Below are 22,509 nucleotides of genomic sequence, written 5' to 3' on the forward strand. Positions count from 1 at the left end.
AAGCTTGCCCCTGCGGCATTTGGGAGAATGGCCATATTCTTCCAGCAGAGAAAAACAGGAGCTCGGGAACCTGGGGTGGAGGGAGACTTGGAAGGCAGGCAACAAAGAAGGTTCTTGCTGTGTGTGAGGGTGTCGAAGGAGGATGCAGGCTTCCAGTCTGAAGCCAAAGGTCTAATGTCAACAGGTACTGAGCTGACAACTGAGCCCTTGAGTTCTATCTTCTCCATCGGGAAAAACAATAGTGAAATCGCTAATTGTAGAACAAACAGTGTCATGAGGGAGCTGAACCACAAGATGTGTGTGGGGGTGGGGTTGCCTCAACTACGTTCATGTTGAATTCCATCCCAGGAAAGAAAGAATGTCCAGGCATGGTTCTGGAAGCACTGCTGCTCAGCAACAAAGAACCACAGATGTTCTCCAAAGAGCCCGAAGCCATCCTGGGCCCTGGCCTCCTGCCTCCTCCCCAGACATCCCAGTGGCACCCTGCACACTAGTTGTGCTGAACCACCTGTGGCTCCCTCAACTTCCCAAGGAGTTTCAAGCTCCGGTCTCACCCCACCTAGAGCACAGATGAACGGCTACAGTCTTACTGGCTTTACGGAAGGTCCAAGACCTAGTTTAAGACCAGAGAAAATAAAAATCGTACGGCTGATTCATCCAGTCCCATTTGGTCATGCAGGCACCTACCCTGAGCAAGCCCTTCCCAAGCAGCCACTCCGTCCCAGCACCAAGGCCGGGTGCTGACCCGCTGCCCACTCCTGCTCTGTCAGGGACAGCACACGGTCAGGGCAGAGTGTGGAAAGATGAAAGGGCCCTCCCGTGCCCCCCACGCCCATTTCTAGAAAAGGAGTGCCCAAGAACATACACCTTTAGCGTTCTCACAGTCCATAGGGCTGGTGATAAAGGAAGAGGATTATTTGTTTGCCGAGTAAGTAAATCTTGACCTTGCTACACATCCTCCCTCACCCGCCAGTCCCCAATACATTGCCACATCTTCGTTACCCATTCAGATATACTCACCACCCAAGCCATAGCTTTCTGTTTGCTGCTCCAGCCTGTAGCAGACCTCTGGTGCCAACATGACACGCTCAAAATGCAGCCAGTGCCAAAGCATCACAGCCAGATAGAGCCTGTCACGCCTGTGAGGGTGTCTGTAAAATGTTAACCATGCCCCAGCCCTCTCCCCCAAAATATAAGGAAAAGGAAACCCTTCAGTTAGGGGACAGTAAAAAGAATGCTCAGTACAGTTGCAGATAACGCTTTTCTGTATTAAAAATATAATTTGGGGGGACACCTGGGTGGCTCAGTCAGTTAAGCATCCAACCTCGGCTCAGGTCATGATCTCACAGTTTGTGGGGTCAAGCCCCACGTCAGGCTCTGTGCTGACAGCTCACAGCCTGGAGCCTGCTTTAGATTCTATGTCTACCTCTCTCTCTGCCCCTTCCCTGCTCATGTTCTGTCTCTCTCCTTCTCTCTCTCTCAAAAATAAGTGTTAAAAAATTTTTAAAATATTTTCAAGTAAAAAATAAAAAAATATACAATTTGGAAGACGTGGCCTGTAGATATTTTTGCTGCTTGTTAATTCCCCTTACGCTAAAAGATAGGGTTCACTCTGATTTACCATATCCACCCCTGCCTACCACCCAATCTTTTTGTTGGCCTCCTTATCTTCCAAGACCCTTCTGACAGGTCCTGACTGCTGTAGAACTTTCCCTGATTTCTCAAGCCAGAATTGATGGTTGTTTCTTTCTCCAAACACATCTTTTATATATGAATTCTAGCAGTTACACAATTAATTACATTGTAAATACATGCTTGCAAGTTTTGGTTATCCCCACCCCTCCCCCGGCCACCCACCTGCTCTCTCGCTCGCTCACTCCAATTACTCACCTACGAGCTCCTTGAGGTCAAGAACCATGTATTATTTATCATTCTATCACTGTGTAAAACACAGTGTTGACAAAAATAATGGACATTTATTAAATGTGTTTGGAATGGATTTTTTTAACGATTTTATTTTTAAGTAATTTCTACACCCAATGTGAAGCTTCAACTTCTAACCCTGAATCAAGAGTCATATGCCTTATTGACTGAGCCCACTAGGCACCCCAGAAGGAATGTTTTTGAATGGAAATTCCCAAGTGTTAACTCTCTTGCTTCCTCTTGCCTATCTCATTCCCAGGTTTTATTCAAAGGCATCTCCAATAACTGCTTCGATAGCTACAGTTAATCTTTCATGGTCTCACTCCCAGTGACAGGATTCATCTGAAGAGAACGGATCTGTGACAGGTGTGGTTATTCCTCACCATGCAGCCTGCCAGAGTACTGGTAGAGGGAGGCTGGGTTCAGGACTGAGTTGCTATTCTTTCACAATTTTAGCCACCAATGACTGGTAGCCTATTGTGTGTCAGGAGCCGACCCCCGTGCGGGGTTCCGGCTTCCAGGGACTCAACGCTGGCTGCCGAGCTTTTGTCTACAGGCCAGCAAATGTGTAAACTCAGGTGAGTCCCCCAAGCCTCTTGGCTTCAATCCCCTTGTTTATGGGACGGGAAACAAGACTGCCCTGCATATCTTGGCCAGGATCAATTGATATAAGACAGTGCATTCTTGATTTCTGTCCTAGAAACTGTTCACATCCCTAAACAAAAAGCCCAACCTGAAAAAGTTCAGGTGTTGCTGAAAAGTGCTCACCGACAAGGTGCAGAATACAAGACTGAGCTCAAGTTTCAGGCGATGCAGGCGAGCTCAAGGATTCATGGACCCAAGCAGGGGCCAGTTGGGACCTCTGGAATCATTCCTGCCAAAGACATTGTTTCTAAACTATAAAATCTGAGCGACTGCAGGAAGACTGTGTCTTCGCAATTGTTGTAAAAGCCTTGGATTAATGAGACACTCATTCTTGTGCAGGTTGGGAAGGGTTGGAGAGAAAGCGTGGCTGCCAGACGAAGAACCAGGAAGATGGATGGGGAGGGGGACAGGGACAGGGCTGTCTCTCCTAACTCTTGGCTGGACTCTCACCCCTTCTTCAGTGGGGAGGGATTTGACATTGACATCAGAATTCAGACGTGCAGGAAAACCTTGTTTTGTCATGTTGAGCTTTATCACACTTAGCAGGCATTGTGTTCTTTACAAATTGAAGGTCTGTGGCAACCCTGCATCCAGAAAGTCTCTCAGAGCCATTTTTCCAACTGCATTTGCTCACTTCGTGTCTCTGTCACACGTTGGTTTTCTCGCCATATTTCAAACATTTTCATTATTATTATATTTGTGATGATGATCTGCGGTCAGTGATGATAATTCACTGAAAACTCACAAGATTAGCATTTTTTGGCAGTAAATATTTTCAAATGTTTATTTTTGAGAGAGAGAGAGAGAGAGAGAGAGAGAGAGAGAGCATGAATGGGGTAGGGGCAGAGAGAGAGAGCAAGACACAGAATCCGAAGCAGGCTCCAGGCTCTGAGCTGTCAGCACAGAGCCCAACACAGGGCTTGAACCCATGAACCATGAGATCATGACCTGAGCCAAAGTTGGATGCTCAACGGACTAAGCCACCCAGGCACTGGCAACAGATATTTTAAATAAAGGTATGTATATTGTCATTTTAGACATAATGCCATCTCACCCAGTAGACTACAGTAGAGCGTAAACATAACTTTTATAAGACTCGGGAAACCAAAAAATTCATCTGACTCACTCTACTGTGAGATTCGCCTTATTGCAGTTGTCTGGAACCCAACCCACAATATCTCTGAGATGTACCCACGTTCTGTATTTGTTGAATTATGATGATGTTTATGTGAATGTTCATAATCATATATGGTCGAGTCCATGGCATGGCTTCCGTCATTCCCAATGAATTCTCTTGTTTCTGTTAATCAGGTTAAAGAGAACCTCCAGCTAATGTTAAAAGTGGAATCTATTCTGGGGTTTTGGGCTGACACCTGTTGCCTAGATCGTGGTCCAAGACTGGCATCAGTGGAGGAGCTGTTTCTCTTGGCAAAAGAGAAGGTCTGTTAGCTCTGGATGTAATACACCTCAACAAAGACATGTGAAAACAGTATAGTGCTAGGGAGAGATAAAGTATTGTTATAACAGGGACCATCTTTCAAAAGGCCTCTTCATGTCTGGTACGGTATGGCAGGTGATGTGAGGCAAACCAGAGAGACGGGCATGCTCTATCTCCGGAAAAGCATCAAGCATCTGAAGCATGGGTGCTTTCTACATTCTTCTCTCTCTCTCTTTTTTTTCTTCAAATGACAACAAACTGTTCACCACTGGTTCAATTTTAAAGACTATCTTCTAATGTTTTTCTCTCTTAATGTATCATCAGTTGGGGGCCTGGTGGTTGGTTAATTACAGGCTAAAAAAAAGGTGCTGCTGGGTTGAAATGACTATTGGCATCAAGATTGAGGGCAAAAATTTAAATATCTGAGTCTAATGGTTAAAAATTGGGCATTTTTTCCCCTACCATGTCAACGAGCAAAGTTCATGATGAGGACACCTGCTAGACTGATCAACATTAGAAGAAAATCCTGCAAAGAACCAATGATTTCTTAAGTTCCCTATCTGTTCCAAGGCCACAAAGTGTGGCTCTCTCCGTGGGGTTCTGTGGTCCATAGGTCTGGAGTCAACGAACAGAAATGGTGCTACCAGCCTGTGTGACATTTTGCGGGGGTGGTTGAGATCCCCGGATATTCTAAACTGTGCATCACGGTAGCCACTGATGGTTGTCATCACATCCATACCCCCTGCATTCTGGCTAGTGTCTTATGATGAGAGTGTCCCAGCACATTCATGGTGGAAATGCGCTGGGATGGGCCATGATTGGTCTAAGCTGGGGGCTAGCAAACTTTTTCTGTAAGTGGCCAGATAGCAAACATTTTTGTGTCTGTGGGCCATCTGGTCCCCACTGTAACTATTCCCGTGAGCTGTTGTAGTTGAATGCAGCCATAGACAACATGTACATGAATAAACATGGCTGTGTTCCAGCAAAGCTTTTTTTATAGAAACAGGTAACAGGCCAGATTTGGTCTGTGGTCATAGTTTGCCAACTCCTCTAACAGTTGGAATATTAACATTTTCCATTTTCCTCCTTGAACAGATAGTTCTATCTCATCTACTTCCCTTTCAGAATTTAATTTTATATCATATATTTTGATGTTTCAGTCTTATTTATCACCTTGCTATCATTCTTTGTCACAGAAACATGTGTAATAAATTGAATTTAATAACTTTTTGAGCCTTGAGGCTCAAAGTGTCAAAATACGTATCTTGAATTGAGTTATCAATTCTGATTATTAAGACACAGTTGATCAAGAACATAAACATACAGTATCTCATATCATACGAAAACGACAAAATTCAACTTTCAGGGCTCATAAATAAAGTTCTATTGGAGTACAAGAAAACCCCATAAATATATTCCAATTCTGATAAATAGTAACAAAACATAAGCATACGTTTATTGGAAATACATCTTGCAGTGAGATGGCTTTTTTATTGGTTCCTTTGTGCACAGATGGGTATCATTTATTATCTGAACGAGATTGTGTTCAGCACTAGTTTTAGGTCTTCTTTTTAAAAAATTAAGCTCTGAGGAAACTTCTCCCTCCACACGGGAATGGAAGCAGTTTGGTTTTTGTTGTTGTTGTTGTTTTAATGTTTACTTATTTTTTTGAGAGAGAGAGAGAGACAGAGTGTGAGCGGGGGAGGGGCAGAGAGAGAGAGAGAGAGAGAGAGAGAGGGAGGGAGGGAGAGAGAGAGAGAGAGACAGACAGACAGACAGAATCCGAAGCAGGCTCCAGGCTCCGAGCTGTCAGCACAGAGCCCGACGCGGGGCTCGAACTCACAAACCGTGAGATCATGACCCGAGCAGAAGTCGGACACCCAACCGACTGAGCCACCCAGGCGCCCCTGTTGTTTTGTTTTTTATAGCAACGTCCTTCAACTTTGAGCCCCATCTGAGTTATATGCCCAAAATCACATGGCTACCTATGACCCAATAGTACCTTTAGTGGCCATTCAGGTCCTCCTTTAATTTGATTGAAACTAAAGACGCAGAAACCACCTGACCTACAAAAGGGGTCGCTTCTCAGTTCTTAGGTACGACAACATGTTTGTACCACTCCTGGCCTTTGCCCAAACATCGCTTATACCCTCATATCCTCCACCATGCCTGTAGATCTACTCTTCTCTTTCTAACACATATTTAACTAATGTCATAGCTGAAAACCTTTCTGTTTTCTATGCAACAGGGATCTTAGAAAATTAGAAACTCAAGAACTCTTTCTTTCAGGTCACACTTCTTAGTCAGGCCTGCCAATTTTGAGACACCACATGTAAGTGTGGAAGATAGGAAACATAGAAGAAACAACAATATTCCCTTCTTAGTCCCATATCAGGGTGGTCATCTGCCTCTACTCTTTCTTGGTCTAAAATTTCTATCTTGCAGTTCTGGTTGCATTGTGTCTACTGTAGCAGATCTGGTTCTTTAGGTTCTGTTTTAAGCCATAAAAATGAATTCTGGATGACTTCTGTGAAAAGGTAATTTAATGGAAAGATCCGGTGGCTTAAAGAACTAAGGGGAAAGCTGAACACCCAAGACTTGAGGTGGCAGGACCAGGGCTCTCACTAATGGGAACATCACCCTGGTCAACATTTGGGACGTTGTCATGTTGGGATGACTCAGCTCTAATCGTCCTCAATCGATGTGCTGCTCCACCCACGATTCAAATTCCTAGAGAGGACCAGATTGGCATTGTCAGGGTCGTAGGCCTGCTTATTGAGGTGGTCCATCTACCAATGTTTCAATATCCTAGGGTTTCTTTTCTCCTCGCTTTGCCCAAATCAATGCCTGCCTTACGACTGCAACCCGAATTTCACCAAGTACCACCAGCCTGTGGGAAACACATATATAAGGTCATCTTAATAACAATTCCAATGGTACGGGTTCTGTGTCTCCTCCTGGATGAAGCAGGACATCAGCCTCCACCCACGGTATGTCTCCTAGGTGTTTTTTGGAGTTCTCGGGAAGTCTTGCAGGAAGTCACTAGTGGTACATCCCCCTTCCAGCCCCTGCTAATGTCCAGTTGTAGAGAAACCACTGGATTTCTGCTGCTAAGCCCTGTTCTCCTGGGCAAATGCCAAATCACTGCCCAGCTCCCCTCAGCGCTACCAGGGACAATAATCCTTCTTGTGCTTGAGCTTCTGTCCTCAAAGGACAATGCCTCTCTCCCCATGTCTATATCATACATTGTGCCCTAGGCTGCAGAGCAACACTGTTGAGTCCCATGTTCCACGGTGAAAATGGCTTCTTTGCTTCTGCCTGTGGCTCCCTCTCTCTCAGGGGCCAGGCTGGACAATATATGATGAGGGGTCCCATTTTACTCTCTCCTTTCCACTTCCCATCTCCCATTGTCCTGCCCTCCTTGAAGGTCCCGTTCTTAGTTAAGGTCCCCCCCCCCCCAAAAAAAAAAGAACCATAGGAGATTATAGGAGATTATATCCATCTATCTATCGATCGATCTACCTATCTACTATCATCTATTGAGAGAGACGTTTATTTTAAGAAATTGGCTCATAGGATTATGGAGGCTGGCAAGTCAAAAAAACAAAACAAAAAAACAACTCTTTAGAGTAGACCAGCAGGCTGGAGACTCAGGGAAGAGTGGCTGTTGCAGCCAGAGACCACAGGCCATCTGCTGGCAGAATTCCTTCTTCCTTGGGGAAATCAATCTTTTTTCTCGAAAGGCCTTCAACTCACTGGATAGGGCTCACACATAATGGAGGGTAATCTGCTCTACTCCAAGTCTACTGACTTAAATGCCAATCTGATCTAGAACATATCTTCACAGCAACCTCTGGACTATTGTTTGACCAAATACCCAGCGAGCGTGGCCTACCCAAGCTGACACATAAAATTAGCCATCATAGCTCCTTATATAAACACACTAATAAAACCCATGGTTGTCAGCCTAATAATGTATCCTAAATGCTCATTGTGAATACTGCAGATTTAATCAAAGCCTACTAAACTTTGTATATCAAAGTAAATCTTCTTTTTTAAAACCTGTTAGAACGATGTGTTCAGAGGCCACTGGTTTACCAAAAATAGCTCAAAGATTTAGTTCATGCTCTTAATGTTCAATGTCACACAATGTCATAGTCTGTATCTTCCCTAAAAATGCAGGCTTTCGGAGATTCAGTCAGTCATTCAACGGATACAGTACCCACTCGACCCTGATGGCACAGATAGGATGCACGTTAGAGTGACACATCTCAGGTAAGTGGGGCTGTGAGGAGCCCGAAGGGCCAACGGGAGGGGAGTGCCATGTGGTGGCATGGGCTGGGAAGCTACCGCACTTGTCCGCCTTCCCTGATGTTCCCTCCCGTGTCTCAGTCTGTCCTCACCGCTCTGGCTGTCCAGGAAGTGCAAGTGTGCACGTCAAGAGGAACTGAAATCTACACTATCCCTTTAACACCGTCTGGGAGCACAGGCTGTCCCCTGCTTCTGCAGACTTAAAAATAGGGTCCAGGCGGCTGGCTGAGCAAGGAGGCCTGCCGGGCGGCTGAAGGAGAGGGGCCCAGAGGCTGCGTTCCTGGGGAGATTGTAAGGAGACTGCCGAACTTGAGACCGACAAAGTGACCTTGGCTAGCCACTTGGTCATTCCACATTTCAGACCGCCCTGCCTCTAAAACGGGGCTAATCTCTTGCCCTCTCTCAGAGTTCTTATGAGGGTTACATGAAATGATTCATCTGAAAAGGCAAATTCAATCCCATGCCCTTAGCAGGCACTCTTGCTATATTTGTTATTTAATCTATTCATAGTAAAAAAATCAGTGACCAGAATTTAGATGCTTAGCTTTCACTGGGGACAATTTATAGTTTTCCAAATTCCCAACTGCCTCATGATTCAGGTCACTCTGACAATGATCAGTCTGAGTGCTGCAGTCACGGTCTCTGTGGAGATCTGTTATAGACAGGCTGCTATCTGTAACCTAAAGTGCCCGTTATCTGGGCCTTCAAAATACAAGTTCCCTTTGATGGGTCCATTTTCCCTGGGAAGCTGGGTGGTTTTAGCTCTGTGGCGGAAAGCAGGGTGCTGTTGGGGGAACAGCAACACTGAGGTGATGGGCGAGAGGATTTGGAATGGGAAGGTGAGAAAGGAGCACATCCCAGATTTCATGTTTGCTTTATGTACACCTGGTTATAAAAGCACGTGCGTAAAATGTGGGAAATTTGGACACTTACTGGAAAATAGAGGTAAGAGAAAAATGATTTATCCATATGTTATCTCCCAATGCCAATGTTAACAGCATTGATAGTGTATTCCCTTTCAGTCTTGTTTCTTTTATTATACGGCAATTATATTGTACACACATTTTTCATTGTAGTTTTTTCTAATGTTTATTTATTTCTGAGAGAGAAAGAGAGCGTAAGCACACTCGGGGACAGAGAATCTGAAGTGGGCTCTGTGATCACAGCAGAAAGCCCCATGGGAGACTCGAACTCCCCAACTGCGAGATCATGATCTGAGCTGACGTCGGATGCCTAACCGAGGGAGTCCCCCAGGCACCCCTACATTGCAGTTTTTAATATAATGTTTTAATGTAAGAATTTACCCTTGTAAATATGTATTTGCTAATACAATGTATACACTACTTTAAAGGCCTCATCATAATCTATTAAGTTGAATATGCCCTAATTTTCTTCCACTGTTCTGCTGTTGGGCATTTAGATTACTTCTGTTTTTGTATTACAAATAATTCAGCACACCTCATTGTTGTGCAGTATTCAAAAATGAAATGGTTGGGTTCAGGGGCTTGGACATGCTAAAGGCTCTTGATACGTGTTGGTAAAAGATAATGCCCATTTCGATTCCACCAGCAATGGATAAGGGTGCCTTTCCCAGTCTAGTGTCATCAACACTGAGTAGAATGGTGGAAAAAAAATCACTAATTTAATGAGGAAAACAAAACTACTTGAAGCATAAACCTCTACCCCCTTGCATTCTAGTGAAGTTCAATATTTTCCAAATATTTGCTCCCTTGTGAATGTTTTTATCATACGATGAGAATTTTTAATATTACTGTATCTTCCGCAGGGATATTGCAAATCCACTGGGGTATCTCTCAAACATACTGTGGAGTTTCTACCAAAAGGTCAGTAATGCTAGTTTATGAATCATGTGGACTGTGTGACGACCCAAGGAATAAATGATCGGATACAAGTAAAGGATATTCAGCTCCAAGTGAAAAGAAATGAAGCCTTAAGTTGTCTCAGAAAAAAACAAAGCAAATGACACAAGCATAATGAGGAGATGTGTTTTGATTTCAATTCCAAGGATAATTTTTTTCTCACTCCCTGACAACAATCTCCCAAATTGGTCTGTGTTAAAGATAATAGCACAAAGTGACAAAAATCAGAGAGAACAATTTTTATAATGAAGCAAAGAACTAGGAAGCCAATTTGTTCCCAAGGAAAATAGGAGTGTTGTTCTTGAATCAATTTGACCGCAAATGACAGTGGCTGATAAGCAAGGTCTGGGCTCATTCTGAAAGTTTTGTTTCCCGTAGAAGTTCTTAAAATGCAACTACTATTACATCCTTATTTTTAGTGTTTGGATAAATCTATACAAGAAGTTGTTGAGAAGATCAATTTACATATATATATATATGTATATATATATGACAGAGGTAATGATTCAGTAGTATCCGATTGGCTATATAATCTCTAAAATAAGTAATCCATCATTCATTCTATAATAAATTCATCTAAGGTCTGTTAATTTCCCAAAGTTAAAAATTCTAAACTGACAATAAAAATATATTTTAATGCAAAACTTATGAAGCAAAAGAACGGATGATGAACTAACCAGCATCATAATTATAGCAATGACCATTAAAAGGGAATTTTCATTTAAAATTGAAATATTTTTACTGTAATAAATAACCAAACAGAACACTAGGACATGAGACAAAAAAGAAGAAAGGTGAATTTACTATTTTTACAGAGACTAGACACGATTTGGGTCCTCCCTGATGAACCCTACATTTCTAATCCAAATCGCTCATTTAGAACTACACCAGAGACAGGCTCAGGTGCCTGATAGTCATTTATTTCTGATGCAATTTGTTAATTTTTTTGCATAAATGTCTACCCTCGACTCTTAGCCCCTTAATTTTTTGTGGACCAGAATTCTTATCATTATAGTCATTCATGGCTCCATATGCATATGGTATAGCCACTGGATAAACAGCTTGAAATTAAACCAATGCAACAAAAATGAGATTAATTTACATAGGAAGGGAAAAAGCACATCATGGCCAGTGGGCAGTGAAAAATGGGTCTAAATATGGCCTCACCAAAGTGCTCACCTCTGCAATGTCACAGAGCTATCAACCATTTCATTGAGATTTCACACACACGCGCACGCGCACACACATACACACACACACACACACACCGAATGTGTTCTTCATAGATTTTGACATATACAGTGGTTTTAAATCTCATTGCTTGACTGTGAATCTACTGGAAGAATATCCAAAATAAAACAAATCACTTCTAGACCAAGAGGTGAACTTCAGATTGCCCCAGGAGTAGAGGAACCAATGAACAACATGGAGGGAGGCACAGTGCCCACGATGCCATCCCCTAGCATGACACCAGCTTTTGCCAGGTAAAATCTGTATTTAGTCTCCGTAATCTCTTGTAAACTATTTTTTTTTCCTGTTTCAAGAAACTGGACAGGCTTTAAAAGCTGTTACTAGTCAGAAATTTTTCAGACAAGATTCAAGTCACAGTGGCCCTTAAATGCTTCACATGATGAATTTAGCTGTGTCTGTTGTGTGGCAATGAGGAGTTACACAGCTTGTTAGTACATCAGAAAAATAAAGTCTTCTGAGGCATCCTTCAAAATGTAAAAAAAAAGACTGTCAGCCCACAGGTCATACATCTGAGGTGCTTTGACCCAGGCATACTTCTCTACCACACTGGGCCTTAGAGGAATTTCTAGAAGCAAAAACCTGCCACATGCATCACAGATTTTTTCCCTAAACGAGTTCCTATGATGAACTTGAGGAAAACAGGGAACAAGCTCGGCTTTTTCATCTCCTTTGATTTCAGACAATATTATTACAATCCTAAGACTCCCAGAAATGTCCCCACATGACATTACACAAGATTAAAACAGAAAAATTCCCAACTTCTCCTCAGGATCCTCTTTCTGCCAACTTTGGTTAAACAAGTGTGGGTGTGTTCTATCTGTGCTAGACGCACTGAATGTGGATGACTTCTCAGGAATCCCCACCCTTCTTTAAAAAACCAATGGAGCAAATTTACATTAGTTTTTTGGATATCTTTCAAGGTATCCCTTCTACAAATGGTTCTTGATTTTCTGACGTCCTTCTTTTGAGACTCAGGGAGTTGTCACGCGATGTTGACACGATGATGCAAGATTCAGGTCAATGGGGTCACCTGAGCCTCCTGCCTCCTCTTTAGGTGGCTCGAAATGTAAAATAGAAATTTAAACTATAGTCTTATAAACCATTTGCTGCCCATTTATGGCTCGTTTTTCAATATCTGACTATTCCTTGAGACAATCTAGTATAAATGAAACAGCACAGCATTCAATCGGCAGACTGGCTCTCAAGGCAAGGTTCTTCCATTTATCAGTGATATGATCCCGAGGCAGTATGGAACTCACTTAACATCACTACTGTTTGAGGAAAGCAATGTGCCATTCAATTGGAACTGGTAACAGACCCATACACACAACTTGGGGTGGATGTGGGGTTGAAAGGCTGTGATTGCAGGTTTTATTGCTATTAGCTGTTGAGTAAAGGTGGCGATTTTTCTGATCCACCAAGAAGAGGAAAAGAGAAAAATTGAAAAGAAACAAGATCATGCAAGAGCTAGTATTTCCTGCTGTGTGGAGATGAATACATGAAGAATAGTACAGAATAGCATATTTTGATGACTGCTAGAGTCTCAATGCTTTGAATTTCAATGATGCCACAACCTCTTGGGGATCAAACCCGAATTCTTCACCTAAACCGACCTAAATTCTACATGCCACTGCAAGAGGGCTCTGTCCCGGGCCCTCCGCACACCTTGTGGGATCTTTTTGGCTCATGGCACACCCTGTCCAAGAGTGCCCTGTGATGCCTCTTCCCAACCTGAGTACCATCTGGGGTCCCCCTGTTTTCCAGAAAAAGAATGCCCCAACACTCTCTGGATCCCTTCTCTTTAAAATTCCTGAAGTCTCACCTGCACCATGCATTTGGCTGCTTTGGAACATTGTCCTGTTCTGTTACTCAACCCACAGAGATGTGCGTGTCTCCTACATGCCGGGCTCTGGTACTCCAAATGGAGTTGAAGGTATTGGCCACAGACTAGGCTGGTCACGAACATGGGTGCGGCACTGTGGTGCCGTGGCAGGTGTTTGAGCCAAATGCTGTGTGACACCCGCCCAGATACACCATTGTGATATCCGGCCACACCACACTCTTCTACTCCTTATTGCTATCACCTCCTGGCCTGCTAGTTCCTCCTCTTTGCTCAATGAGATTGTGTCACCTGGATCGCCATCATACTTCTGCCATCAACCTGGTCACCTTGGAATTCATGTGCACCTGCCTTCTAGTCCCGTGATTTCCTCAGCTAGACCTCAACCTCCTATGCCCATGTTCATCTCCCGACGGATCCACTTCAGAGACCACTAATTCAAACATCTTTTCCGGTACACAAAATTTTCTCTGCTAAATACCCCCATGGTCACAGTTCTTCAACTTTACCAGGCACTTCTAGCTGACTGACCTCTTCGTTCTCTTCCCACCATCTACAGCTCTTTTCTGACTTTCCTTCCTTCACCATCTAGATTAGTCTATGATTTTAATTTCTACGTTTTAAATATCTTGAACTCCGTATCCTTGAATCTGTCCCAAAGCTCTGAAAGGCCCCCCCCGCCCCCCCCGCCCCCAATCCAGGAAGAGCCCAGCCGTCTACTTTCCTCATGTCTACATACGTGAGGTTAAGCACGGCTGGAGCAAAACACACAATGATCCCGTTGGTTGGAAGTACACAAATCAATGATTAGAACTCAGCTCCAAAGCCTGGGTCTCCAACTTCTGTTGCACATAATCTCTTCCGAAAGCCAACTCTCTTGTTATCAGCACTTGACCTTAACCCAACTTTACCCAGAAAGGGAAGGCACAGGATGTACCTCTTTGCATCATCCACTCTCAATCGTAGGCTCACATACAACTAAAGTCTCCTCCTTCTCTTTGTTGCCACAGAGCTTCTCCTCCTCCTACCAAGGAGCTGCTATATGGAGACTTGGATGGATTCCTTGCTCTGAAAGTCATACGCAGAACTTGGGCAGCACCCACCCTGGGTAATGAATGCTCAACAAACCCCATTTGCTTCAGTTGGTATCTCTGGTATCTACAGCTCAGAGACAGATTCCCTGGGGATCGATCCCAAGGGTGCTTGGCAGTCATCCGCAGTAACTAGCTTTACGGGAAAATGCTGGGACTTGATACGTTAAAGGATGGAAGTGAACAAACGAAGCAGGAAGAAAGAAGGAAAAGATGAGGGGGGCAGGGGCTCCTGTGTGTGTTCTTGGGACGGGCCAAACCCCATCTTGCTCACGGCAGGAGGCATTATGAAGGACGCAATGAATACGAATGTGCCTTGCAGATGCTGGGATCAGCAAAGATTTAAGAATTCCAAAGGACAAACGCCAGACCCTGGCTCATCAGGCTTACCGGTTTCCAAATACTCAATGTATCAAACAAATGCTCTGCCAGTCACTGAGGGAAGAATAAAAATATGTGTCCCCGTGAGACTCCACGCTAGCCATTTCCCTCACATGGAGACCATCATCCCCACCCCACTTTCACGTTAGCATTGCTTTTTCATCTTTTACCATCCTGCCCTTATTTCTTGTTTCCTGGGAAGCTTTCTCCAAACCCTAGAGCTGGCAGCCCCGTGCTCTGTGCCCCCACAGCTGAAGGGGTGACTGGTCGGGCCGGACAAGAAGCGTCACCCTCCCTCGTTGTCTCTGTGAAGGGCGCGTGGTGTCCCGTGAACCTGGGCCATCTCTCGACTGCACGCGGTCAGGACTCTTGTCCTGCCCGGCCGGCCTCTGCTGCTCCCACCCGGCTGAAGGAAGACGGGGCCACCAGCGGGCCCCTGACGAGCCCACTCGGCCACTCACCTGGCCTGCTGGCAGACGCAGCAGATCCACACCTTCTCGTGCTTCTGGTAGGAGCAGCAGCTCTTGCAGACGTTGAACTGACAGTCGGCACACCGGCGCTTGGTGTTGACCAGGAAGGTGAAGGGCGAACAGCAGCGCATGCAGCAGTGGTCCACGAACTTCTGGTGCTTCGAGAGGATGCTGCACTTGCTGCCTTCCTCGGCCAGCTTCTGCTTCATCTCGCTGGGCCAGCAGGTGGGGGATGGGGGGGAGAAGAGAAACAGCGCATCCGGTCAGGACGCTCTCTCCGTAAAGCACCCCCTGCCCCGGGCCCCCCCACAGGCCGCGCCGCCCCGGACGACCTGCCCTCCAAACGACAAACTCCAAGAGACCAACTGCTTGACGCGATATCCAGAGAGGAGCCCTACTGGTGGATTAATTCTTGCGCACTTCTGCGAGTCGCATTGTCTACGAGAAAGCCCAAGAGCCTCATTACTTCTATTTCAGACAATAGGTTGAGATACAAATTATCATAAAACTAAGCACATCCTTGAAAAATAAAACCTTTCACTTAATTAATGCCTTTCTAAAGGAGCAGGAGATCATCCATGCTAAAACATTAATTCTCACAACAGCCCTGCTGGGAATACGATAAATGCAGCCCCGGTCCTCTTTAACCTCCCCTGAAACTAACGCACCCAGGGATTTTAAAAGCTTTCAAATCGATGTAAGTCAATAAAGCTTCCCCGGGTGATGGGCAAATCCCAAGCACTGCTGATTCAGAACCGGATCAAAGACAATCCTTTCTTCCAAAGAGCTCACGGTCATACTGGGCACACGGCCAGCCGTATGAATGCAAAACACCACGCTGACTGCCTTTCTGTCTACACTCAGGGAGAAGGAAAGAGAAGCTTGGAGAGGCAAGGATGCCCCCAAACAGGCCAAGTTACTTAAGGAAAAACTGACCGCAAGTAGCCAAGTTACTCTGACCTGGCAAATTTGAGTGGTTTTCCTGCCACAAAAGTGGATGCCCACAAACAGTAACAGCAAAGTACCTCATTTTTCCACCCTCAGTCTGTGATGGTGCAGTTCATTCCAGATAAATCTACGATGTATGTGGCAAATACTTTCTCCCGTCTTGCACTTGTCTTTTCTACATGCCATATGGTATCTTTCATCATTTAGAAGTACTTCCTTTTTCTATAAACTTCTCAGTCATACAGCCCCTGCAGTGGGTTGAATGGTGGCCCCAAAAAGGTATGTCCATGCTCCCACCACCATAGCCTGTAATGTGCCTTATTTGGGGAAAAGGGTGATGTAATCAAGTGAGCAGTCTTAAGGTGTGATCATCCTGGATTACCCTGGTGGGCCCCGAATCCAATGAGAAGTGTCTTTATAGGAGACACACAATGGAGAAGACAATGAGAAGATGGGGCTCAAGTCCTCAACCGTCTTGGCCCGTAGGCTGCCTCCCCAGGCCCACCACCAGCCATGATGCTGTCCCATCTCTGCACATCCAGGCTTCCTCCTGACCCCTTTCTTTCCAGCGGCCTCCGTGGCCCACCTGACCAGAAGCAAATTCTCAAAATCCATGGCCTAAATGGTGAACAATGGCTGCGTGGATAGGAGTTGCCCTTGCCTGACACATTAGGGATGGGAGTAAATTAACCAGGACACAGGTAAGCAGAAAGGACAAATATTAGAATTACCTGTATTCTACTACTCAGAGCTATTTTAGGTATCTACCCTCTCTCACCCTTCTTCTTCTTCTCCCCAATCCCCTCTCTTTCTGTTGCCTCTCTCTCCCTCCCCTGCCTTCTTATTTTAAAATGGTATTATATATACTGTTTTGATCTTGGAGCCTAGGAAATGGTCTGTTTTGTTTCGATTTTCAAGAATGCTGGCATAAAGAGGTTCACAGATTTCTCTCACGACTTTAAGACCACCGCTATATTTGTAATCATGTCTCCTTTTCTTCCAAATATTGCTTAGTGGACCCTAAGCTTTTTTGCCCTTTGATCAGTAAGTTGTGAGGTCTATTTATTTTATTAATTTAAATGAAGGACTAGCATTTGGTTGCTGGTCTATGTTGCTTACTTATTTTCCGCCACAATAAAGTCTAGTCTCACCTTTACCACTTCTCCCTTCTACTGGTTTTGAGTTTGCTCTATTCTTTTCTTCTTTTAATTGAAGTGTAATTAAAATACAACATTATGTTAGTTTCAGGTGCACAATATAGTGATTCAACAATTCTATACATTAATCACTGCTTATCATGTAAGTGTGCTCTTAATCTCCTTCACCCATTCCCCCCCCCCCCAACCCCCACCCCGCCACCTTCCTTCTGGTCAGTTTGTTCACTATAGTTAAGAGTCTGTTTTTTGTTTCTCTTTTTTCTTTGTTTGTTTTTTAAATTCTACATATAAGTGAAATCATATGTTATTTGTTTTTCTGACTGACTTACTTCAGTCACCATTACACCTTCTAGATCCATCTATGTTGTTGCATATGGCAAGATCTCATTCTTTTTTATGGCTGAGTAATATTCCATTGTATGTAAATACCACATCTTCTTTATCCATTCATCTATCAGTGGACACTTGGGTTGCTTCCATATCTTGGCTATTATAAATAATGCTGCAACAAACACAAGGGGGCGTGTATCTTTTCAAATTAGTGTTTTTGTTTTCTTTGGGTAAATACTCAGTAGTGGGATTACTGGGACATAGGGTATTTCTATTTGTAGGTTTTTGAGGAAGCTTTATACTGTTTTCAACAGTGGCTGCTCCAGTTTGCAATTCCATCAACAGTGTACGAGGGTTCCTTTCTCTGCACATCCTCACCAACACTTGTTATTTCTTGTCTTTTTGATTCCAGCCATTTTGACAGGTGTAAGGTGATATCTCATGGTTTTGATTTGCATTTTCTTGATGATTACTGATGTTGAGCATCCTTTCGTGTGTCTGTTGGCCATGTGTATGCCTTCTTTGGAAAAGTGTCTATTCAGGTTTCTGCCCATTTTTATGGGCAGAAATAGATTTTGTATTATTTGTTTTGGGGAGTGTGTTGTTAACCTCTTTCTGTATTTTGGATATTAACCCTTTGTTGGACATATCTATCATTTGTTAATATCTTCTCTCAATTCAGTAGGCTGCCTTTTTGTTTTATTGAGGACTTCCTTTGCTATGCAGAAGTTTTTTTTTTTTTTTTTATTTTGGTGTAGTCCCAATAGTTTAATTTTGCTTTTGGTTCCATTGCCTTAGGAGACATATCTAGAAAAATGTTTCTATGGCCAATATCAAAGAAATTATTGCCTGTGGTCTCTTCTAAGAATTTTATGATTTCAGGTCTCACATTTAGATCTTTAATCCATTTCGAGTTTATGTTTGTATACGGCATAAGAAAATGGTACAGTTTCATTCTTTTGCATGTAGCTGTCCAGTTTTCTCAGCTTCATTTATTGAAGATACTGTCTTTTCTGCATTGCATATTCTTACCTCTTTTGTTGTAGATTAATTGACCATATAAGTGTGGGCTCATTTCTGGACTTTCTACTCTGTTCCACTGATCTATGGGTCTATTTTTGTGCCAGTACCCTACTATTTTGGTTACTACAGCTTTGTCTTGAAATCTGCGATTGTGATACCTCTAGCTTTACAAGACAAGACTGCTCTGGCTATTTTGGGGTCTTTGGGGGTTCCATACAAATTTTGGGAGTATGTGTTCCAGTTCTGTGAAAAATGTTGTTGGTATTTTGATAGGAATTGCATTAGGCCTGTAGATTTCTTTGGGTAGTATGGATATTTTAGCAATATTGATTCTTCCAATCCATGAGCATGGAATATTTTTGCATTTGTGTTGCCTTCAACTTCTTTCATCAATGTTTGGTAGTTCTCACCTCCTTGGTTAAGTTTATTCTCGGATATTTTATTATTTTTGGTACAATTTTAAATGGGATTGTTTCTTCTTATCCTGCTACTTCATTACTACTGTGTAGAGATGAAACGGATTTCTGTATATTATTTTGTATCCTGAGACTTTGCTGAATTCGTCTATCAGGTTTTTTTTTCAGTCTTCAGGATTTTCTGTATATAGTTTTTTCCCTAACTTCTAAAAAATAAACCTTAAAAAAGTAAAACACACTTACTTTTAATAATTTAACATATTTCCAAATATATGGCTTTTGTTATTGATTTTTACCTTTACTTTTTTTTACATTTTTATCAGAGAAGAGGGTCTGGAAGAAGTGAATTCTCTGGTACTTGTTAAGACTTGCACGATAGCCTACTACAAGTTCTATTTTTGTAAAGTCCTATGTGTTTGAAAAGAATATTTATTCTCTATCCATTGAGAATAAGACATTAAATTCTCCCATTATAATTGTGGATTTACCATTTCTCTTCAATTCTAGTTAATTTTTTATGTCATGTTTTTTAAGACTATAATGTGAGGTGCATCAAGTTTCATAAATGTTATGTACTTCATGAAATATTCCTTTTGTGATCACACACAACCCTCTTCATCCCTAATAATGCTTTTTGTCTTAAAGTCTGTCTTATATTTATAGTCTATATCAGTTATTTTGTTAATATTTTAGATTTTTTAAACTGATGGTGTGCCGGGGTATGTCTTTTTATGCCTCTTCACTTTCACCATATGTATCATATTTCAGATTCGGATATTATAAGCAGAATGTAGCTGAATCTTCTACTTTCATACTGTATGAGAATCTCTTTTCCCATGAAAGTGTAAACCATTTATATTGAGATTACTAATACATTTGGATTTATTTCTACTGTTATATCTACTGTTAATTCCATCTAATGTTATTTGTTTCCTCTTTTTCTCCTTTTCTCCTTTCTATTACATTGATTTTCTTCATTGTCTTTGCTTTCCCAAGCATGATCTGGCATTTTATGTTCTTTGTTACTTCTTTTAGTGGTTAACATGCATATTGGGATTAACACCTACTGTTAACAGCTTTCCCCTCATCAACATCGTGTTAATTCCCTCTAATGGTCTATGTTATTATTGAGAGTGTTTTGGTTCGATCTTGGTTTGTAACTGCAAAAATTATTCTTACTATTGTTCAGCCATAGTTTTAGCCACCCCCCGTGATGCAGTCTGCGACCTGCTCTCAGATGAAAAGCCCTGAACACAGGAAATTCTGGGGCCATTTCCTTCCTCCAAGTGGCAACATCCCTCTCCTACCTCTTGGATTTGGTTACAAATGGGGTGCTGTGCAGTAAATGGTTTTGTATTGTGCCCAGAAAGTATACTTTTTATCTGCAAGAGGGTTGGTCCAATAGGAGATTACTTCGTCAATACCAGAGGCAGAATTCATTTACTATTTTTTAAGTTGACATTTGTATAGATTTATCCACATTTACAGATTTCTTTGTTCATCATTGCTTCTTGCCTCTGATGTTTCCTCTCCTGTTAATTTTTTTTTAATTGCTGAACTTCTTGCAATTCTTCCCACAAGGAAAACGCTAGCAATCTTCATTTGCTGCAAGTGTCTATTTCATCCTTAAAGTGGAATGATGTTTTAAATGGGTATGGAATCCTAAGTTGACAGTTCTTTTCCAAAAGCACCAGATAATATTAAAAGAATTAGTCCTTTTTTTTTTTCTGACATCAAAAGTTGTAATATGAAGTTTGTTAGTCTGATTATTCCTTTGTAGGAAATCTCATTTTTCTCACTGGTTACTTTTGAGAGTTTTTGTTTTTTGTTGTTGTTGTTGTTATTGTTGCTGTTGTTGTTTTGTTTTTGTCTTTGGTGTTCCATTTGGTGTTCACCATAAAGTGTCTAAAAGAGGATTTTTTTGCATTGTTCTGCTTGGAACCGTTGGTAATTTTTTTAAAGCTTTCATTCATTTTATAGTATTTTTTAAAATTTCCTTTGAGAGAGAGAGCACATGCATGAGTTGGGGGGGAGGGCGCAGAAAGAGAGGGAGAGAGAGAGAATCCCAAGCAGGCTCCACACTGTCAGCATGGAGCCTTACGTAGGGCTTGAACCCATGAACCGTGAGATCATGACCTGAGCTGAAATCACAAGTCAAATGTGCAACTGATTGAGCCACCCAGGAGCCCCAAAGTTTTCACTAATTTTAAAGAATTTTCCAATTATAACTTTGAGTGTTGTCCCCTGCTCTGTTTTCTCTAATCAGTCCTTCTGGAATTCTATGTCAAGCCTTCCCTGTTCTTCCATGCCTCCTAATCTTTCTGTCATCTCTTTGTATTTCTGAGATACATTCAGGACACATATTTCAGTTCTAGCTTCTAGTTTAGAAATTCTTTCTTCATTCACGTTTTCTCCATTGTTTAACTCTTTTGAAATTTTACTGACTTTAACTTTCATTTCCAGAAGTTGTATTGATTTTTTTCCCACTGAAGTTTGCCTGTCTTTTCTCTTTTGTGCAAGTCAATACGAGTTCTATTGATTTTTTTAAATCTTTTTAATTATTTTAAATATACTTCCTTTATACCCTCTTCTTGATTCTTACATTACCTTAAATTCTGAGAAGGAGTGCTAATTCCTCTACTGGATGTGTCTATTAAGTCTTACTCAGTGTGAAGTCTCTGCTTTCACAGTTTATCACTTTGATTGAGGTCCTCGTCAGCCAAGCTCACTCCTCCTGTGGTGCACCTGTTCTGTGCAGGTGTCATGGCAGAGCGGCTATGCACCTGCTTTCACGAGGCATCACAGAGAGGTTATTGATTCCAGACCAGGTTCATATTCACTTCTCAGCTTGGAGAATCCTGTGCCACATGAATCATAAGATTCGGATTTTCAATCCCACGTGTACTGCAGGATTGGGACTTTGAGGCTTGATTTCTTAATGGAGAGTTATTTTCTTCCACCCAGGGGTCTAGGCAAAGGTCACCTGCTTTGTAGTTCCCCTAAGCCAGTGAGTAGAAATTTCCCGGGTGCCCCCCTCGCTAAGAGTGAAACCCTCCAATGCTGAATGTTATACATGTGTCTCATTTCCGTCTGCTTGTCCTCCAAAGGCTCAAGCCACATCTCCTGCCCCCGTACAGAAATTAACATGGCAGTCACTAGCCGTCAGAGCCTGTAGCCCCTTCCTTCCCTTCTGACTAGGCTGACCACTCTGGTTTTACTTCCCTCTTTACTTCCACCCTCTGGGAGTTTCCCTTTTTACTTTTCCCCGACTTCAAAAAAAATTCAGATATACTCCACATGTCATAACATTGACCCTATTAAACGGTTTGAGTGGTTTTTAGTACATTCACAAAGGTGTGTAACCATCAGTACTATCTAATTCCAGAACATTTTCCTCATCCTCGA

At 42.7% G+C, this 22,509-nt stretch overlaps 1 protein-coding gene across 8 annotated transcripts in view; it reads right to left on the reverse strand.

The window, feature by feature from the left end:
* The window catches only part of MYRIP (myosin VIIA and Rab interacting protein), a 366,936-nt gene that overhangs the window by 200,568 nt on the left and 143,859 nt on the right, over nucleotides 1-22,509 (reverse strand). For 7 of the 8 annotated variants that reach the window (XM_053221635.1, XM_053221639.1, XM_027040749.2 and 4 more), the window contains one exon: nucleotides 15,222-15,443. The exons of the other annotated variant lie outside the window; for it this stretch is intronic. In XM_053221635.1, coding sequence (XP_053077610.1) covers nucleotides 15,222-15,443 — 222 coding nt within the window. The remainder of the gene's footprint in view (nucleotides 1-15,221; nucleotides 15,444-22,509) is intronic. 8 annotated transcript variants of the gene reach the window in all.

The sequence above is a fragment of the Acinonyx jubatus genome, chromosome C2 (genome assembly GCF_027475565.1).
Source record: "Acinonyx jubatus isolate Ajub_Pintada_27869175 chromosome C2, VMU_Ajub_asm_v1.0, whole genome shotgun sequence".
In the NCBI taxonomy this organism is placed as follows: domain Eukaryota; kingdom Metazoa; phylum Chordata; class Mammalia; order Carnivora; family Felidae; genus Acinonyx; species Acinonyx jubatus.